This window comes from Daktulosphaira vitifoliae, unplaced genomic scaffold (genome assembly GCF_025091365.1).
Source record: "Daktulosphaira vitifoliae isolate Bord-2020 unplaced genomic scaffold, ASM2509136v1 Scaffold_644, whole genome shotgun sequence".
NCBI lineage: Eukaryota > Metazoa > Arthropoda > Insecta > Hemiptera > Phylloxeridae > Daktulosphaira > Daktulosphaira vitifoliae.
The window spans coordinates 1-6257 of NW_026100207.1; the positions used below are offsets into that span (position 1 = coordinate 1).

The 6257-nt window shown below is 35.2% G+C and overlaps 1 protein-coding gene and 1 pseudogene across 1 annotated transcript; both read right to left on the minus strand.

Moving 5' to 3' along the window:
• Window positions 1-1599: 1599 nt before the first annotated feature.
• On the minus strand, window positions 1600-2475 carry LOC126909597 (uncharacterized). Its single transcript, XM_050692034.1, has one exon. It carries the CDS (start codon window positions 2350-2352, stop codon window positions 1891-1893), a length of 462 nt encoding a protein of 153 aa, XP_050547991.1. The 5' UTR covers window positions 2353-2475; the 3' UTR covers window positions 1600-1890.
• A 4-nt stretch (window positions 2476-2479) lies between these two features.
• LOC126909600 (uncharacterized) lies at window positions 2480-4959 on the minus strand (annotated as a pseudogene).
• Window positions 4960-6257: the final 1298 nt, after the last annotated feature.

Here is a 6257-nt window from a genome sequence, read left to right on the forward strand (position 1 = left end):
CTGGACGCCCTCCGCCGTCCGGAGGACAAGTCGCCGCCGGAAATCGGACCCGTCGTGGTCCGAGAGAACTCCGGCGGCAAAAGGCGATACGCCAGGATGGATGTGCCGGCAAGGCTGGCCCCTCGCCTCGCAGGTCTCGCCCGTATCCGTGTGGGATAGGTCACCTGTAGGCTGAGGATCCTTGGCGACAAGGGTCCAAGGTGTTACAGGTGCCTTGAGCACGGACACATGGCTCAGACCTGCAAGGGACCGGACAGGTCCAAGGGGTGCTTCTCCTGTAACAAGGAGGGGCACCAGGCCAAGGACTGTCCGGGTGCGGGGCCGTCCTCAAAGGCCACGAAGACAAAGGGGGGCCTGGAAAGAAGGCTCTGAAGATGAAAGGGGGAAACCACTGTCGGGCCGCACAGGATCTGGTCCGGCGGGCAGCGTACGAGATGGGCACCGACGTGTGCATCGTCTCGGACCCGCATACCGGATCGGTCCGGGACTCTGCCGGCTGGTTATTGGACCGGTCCGGCAGAGCGGCGATCGGCGTGATGGACCGCGGCCTGACGGTCGCGGACATCGAGTCGGGCGACGGTTACGTAGTGGCGAGGATAGACGGCATGGACGTCTTGAGCTGCTACGCGCCGCCCAGCTTGCCGATCGCCGGACTCCTCGAGTCCGTGTCCTCCTGCCTACGGGCGAGGAGGCTCGGGCGGCCGCGCGACGGCCGCGGGGAGCTCGTGGCCGGGGATTTCAACGCTCACTCCCCGGTCTGGGGGTCGGCGGACACGAATCAGCGTGGCGAAGAANTAGTACCATAGTAAATTTAATACCTTATTAATTTAATATGAAAGATATAAAATTATAAAGGCACCGTAGAGTAATATAAAGTCGACATAATGTCTTATGACTGTTGTACAAACTTTTGAAGAAAAACTAATCGTCAAAGTTCGGCTAAAGTCCCATTGATTTTAGCGTTCTACTTTAGATCGCAATGCAAAAAATTATGTTGACTGAATATATTATAAAAAATAATAGCGATTTAATATTCAGTTGACAATGTAAAATGCAAATTTAAAATAGATACAACTTGATAAGCTGCTGAAAATGGAAACTTAGAATTTATAATATATGCTTATGAAAATGAATGAACGAAAATTAAATATTATTCAATATCTAGGTGAAAACTGTCGAAATTGGAAACTTGGAATCACATAGTTGACTATTGTTATTTAGATTAATAATTTATTATGTTATACATTAATTTATTAGTTTAATCAATTAACATTTATTGATGAAAAACATGAAAATCAAAGATAAATAGAATAATAACAAAATTATATCCTGATGAAATTTGATTAATTTTTATATATGAAAAAAAAGGGAAATCCAAATTTCCCTTGTTGGTTGTTTGCTTATATATTTTTGGCAAGACAAAAAGTCAAAACAAAACACTTAATAATATATTATTTGAAGGATAAAAACTTTATTCTTATATAATTTTATTACTATCGTATCAAAATAATACAGAGAGTTTTCTATGTAGCAACTTATTATATAATAAAACATTAAAAACTAGCCAATGTAATCAAAATTACTTAACAATATCCGATTTTCAAATTTCCTTTTTTTAATGAAAGTTTGGTGATGGTATTCTGGAAAAATTATTCTTACAGTTGAGAAAATTTTATCAAACAAATTTTATGTTAAAATTACAGATGATACAACATATTATTTTTGGTAATACATCCAAAAATATTATTTCTTAAGAAAGTAAACTGTCAAAAATGCTTTTATGAAAATCATTACCCTCTCAGATATAAATAAAAATTCAAGTTAATTTATTTGAAAAATAATGTAATAATAGCCAACATAAATAAATAAAAATTATATTTCAACAGAAAATTAATTAAGGCAGCCATTTTCAGTGACATAATCAATTATATTTTGATAATCATTTTGAGTAGCTTCATAAATGGTACCTCTACTCCACGGACAATAATTTTCATGGGCAAATTTTATGCAATCAAATTGGCCATTTGCAGCAGCAAGTCTTGTTGTCCCTTCGTCCCACACACACCCATTTAAATGACTATATTTTAGACAGTCTAAATGACCATTTGCAGCAGCTCCACTAATTGTCCCTTCGTCCCAATTACATCCATTTCTATGTGCATATACCAAAATGTCAATATAACCACTAGCAGCAGCTTCCCTTGTTGTGCCTTCGTCCCAGTCACAACCATTTTCATGGGCATATTTAATGCAGTCTAAATGTCCATTCGATGCAACCACTCTCATTGTACCTTTTACCCAAATACATCCACGTTTACGGGCATATTTTAAACAATCCAAATTACCAAACATAGCTGCTGCTGCTGTGATATCTTTATCCCAGTTACATCCATTTTCATGAGCATAAATCAAGCAGTCTAAATAGCCTCCTGATGCAGCTACTCTAGTTGTGGCTTTATCCCACGGACACCCATTTGCATGNATTATCCCACGGACACCCGTTTGCATGTGCATATTTTAAGCATTCCAAATTACCATATTTTGCAGCTGCTTCCGTTGTTCTTTCATCCCACGGACATCCATTTTCATAGGCATATTTTAAACATTCTAATTTACCATTAGAAGCAGCTGCTTCCGTTGTTCTTTCATCCCACGGACATCCATTTTCATGAGCATATTTTAGACATACTAATTCACCATAAAGAGCAGCTACATATGTTGTGCGTTCATCCCACGGACAACCATTTACATATGCATATTTTAAACATTCTAATTTACCATTAGAAGCAGCTGCTTCCGTTGTTTTTTCATCCCACGGACATCCATTTTCATGAGCATATTTTAAACATACTAATTCACCATAAAGAGCAGCTACTTGTGTTGTACGTTCATCCCATTCACATTTATTTTCATGTGCATATTTTAAACATTCTAAATATCCATTAGCAGCAGCTATTTCTGTTGTACTTTCATCCCACGAACAACTATTTACATATGCATATTTTAAACATTCTAATTCACCATTAGAAGCAGTTGCTTCCGTCGTTCTTTCATCCCACGGACATCCATTTTCATGGGCATATTTTAAACATTCTAATTTACCATTAGAAGCAGCTGTTTTTGTTGTGTTATTATCCCACGGACATCCATTTTCATAGGCATATTTTAAGCATTCCAAATTACCATTAGAAGCAGCTGCATCCGTTGTTCTTTCATCCCACGGACATCCATTTTCATGGGCATATTTTAAACAATCTAATTTACCAATAGAAGCAGCTGCTTCCGTTGTTCTTTCATCCCACGGACATCCATTTTCATGAGCATATTTTAAACATTATAATTCACCATAAATAGCAGCTATATGTGATGTGCGTTCATCCCATGCACATTTATTTTCATGGGCATATTTTAAACATTCTAAATGTCCATTAGAAGCAGCTGCTTCTGTTGTGCTTTTATCCCACGGACATCCATTTTCATAGGCATATTTTAAACATTCCAAATTACCATTAGAAGCTGCTGCTTCCGTTGTTCTTTCATCCCACGGACATCTGTTTTTATGTAAATATTTTAAAATTTCTAATCTACCATTTATAGCAGCTCCTTCCGTCGTGCTTTCACCCCAAGGACATCCATTTTCTTGGGCATATTTTAAACATTGTAGTTTACCATTTGAAGCAGCTTCTTCAGTTGTTCTTTTATTCCATGGGCATTTATTTTCATGAGCATACATTAAACATTCTAAATGTCCATTAGCAGCTGCTTTTTCTGTTGTACTTTCATCCCACGGACATCCATTTTCATGGGCATATTTTAAACATTCTAATTTACCAATAGTAGCAGCTGCTTCCGTTGTTCTTTCATCCCACGGACATCCATTTTCATGAGCATATTTTAGACATACTAATTCACCATAAAGAGCAGCTACATATGTTGTGCGTTCATCCCACGAACAACCATTTACATATGCATATTTTAAACATTCTAATTTACCATTAGAAGCAGCTGCTGCCGTTGTTTTTTCATCCCACGGACATCCATTTTCATGAGCATATTTTAAGCATACTAATTCACCATAAAGAGCAGCTACATATGTTGTGCGTTCATCCCACGAACAACCATTTACATATGCATATTTTAAACATTCTAAATATCCATTAGCAGCAGCTATTTCTGTTGTACTTTCACCCCACGGACATCCATTTTCATGGGCATATTTTAAACATTCTAATTTACCATTAGAAGCAGCTGCTTCCGTTGTTTTTTCATCCCACGGACATCCATTTTCATGGGCATATTTTAAACAATCTAATTTACCAATAGAAGCTGCTGCTTCCGTTGTTCTTTCATCCCACGGACATCTATTTTTATGTAAATATTCTAAAATTTTCAAACTACCATTTATAGCAGCTCCTTGTGTTGTTGTTTCATCCCACGGACATCCATTTTCATGAGCATATTTTAGACATAATAATTCACCATAAATAGCAGCTATATGTGATGTGCGTTCATCCCATGCACATTTATTTTCATGGGCATATTTTAAACATTCTAAATGTCCATTAGAAGCAGCTGCTTCTGTTGTGCTTTTATCCCACGGACATCCATTTTCATAGGCATATTTTAAACATTCTAATTTACCATTAGAAGCTGCTGCTTCCGTTGTTCTTTCATCCCACGGACATCTGTTTTTATGTAAATATTTTAAAATTTCTAATCTACCATTTATAGCAGCTCCTTCCGTCGTGCTTTCACCCCAAGGACATCCATTTTCTTGGGCATATTTTAAACATTGTAGTTTACCATTTGAAGCAGCTTCTTCAGTTGTTCTTTTATTCCATGGGCATTTATTTTCATGAGCATACATTAAACATTCTAAATGTCCATTAGCAGCTGCTTTTTCTGTTGTACTTTCATCCCACGGACATCCATTTTCATGGGCATATTTTAAACATTCTAAACTACNTTATCTTTAATAATAATATAATTGGTACTATCTTAAAGTAATTCAGTAAACCAAAATTGATATATTGATACGACAAAATGTAATAATACAATCAATTTTGTTAAATTTGTAATTAATCATTAATTAACTGTCCATAAAATAATAAATCTAATATAATTATCGTACTTGGCAAAAAAATTAAACTTCTAGAATCTTTTTTTAAACGAATTTGCGTTTTCCAAAAAATTAAATGAAAATAAATAATTAAAAATCAACAAAATCAGTTATAACGTATTTTAAGACTTTTACATGTTTTTTTACTGTATGTAGTGTTTTTGTGGGTTATTTATTGAGAAAACAACATTGAAGTTATTATTTTTGAATTTCTTGTAAAATTTCCTTTACTTGAGTTTTACTTTTATTATTCTAAGTTAAGAGAAAAAAAAGTTATGAGACATAGATCAGTTATTTCTATTAAATTTGACTCTTCGACTCAACTTAATAGGCCCGAGGGCACGGGTTAACCTTAACGGATCGGTCCCAAATTTTGCATAGCTCATTTTTCTGACCATTAAAAAAAAAAAATGACATTCGATTTTTGAGGGCCACCCTACTGTTGACACAACCCTACTTTCAAATATTGACCCTATGATGGTTAATCTAATCTTAGAAATTATTCAGATAATTTAAAATAAACGCAGACAAATCTACTAACACAATATTTTCATTACGCGGAGAAATATGTTAGTAATTACACTGAAAGGATCACTAATAACTCACTTATATCAAGTTAAATACTTAAGTCTCATATTTGTCAGACGTCTCATTTAAGACACTAAATAAACAAGGAAAAAACATAATTCACGTCATCATCTTAGATTTCTACCAAAGTCAAATTTTTTCTAATAATTAAAATAATCCTATTCAAACTGAATTTTTTTTGAAATTTTAAACTGAACATACAGAATTGTAATCTTGGAATCTACTAAAACTTATGTAAATAGGAGTCCTATTGTAGTTCTTCCACTCAATGTAACCATGTAATCAATTTCTTTTTAAAATATTTTTAAACAATAATTATTGTGCATAAAAGATTATAAATATTCGTATATAATAATTTTTTTGGAAAAAAGTTAGAATTAATGGTACAAATCATTATTAAATAATTTTTATTGCTATTATTTCACATTCAATTGACGTCACCTTACTTTAAATACATCATTAGGCTCAAATAATAAAAACTAATATCAGTTTGTCATTTTTTTAAAGGACTTTAAAATTATTGGTGCATTGTCTTTTGTTTATATTTACT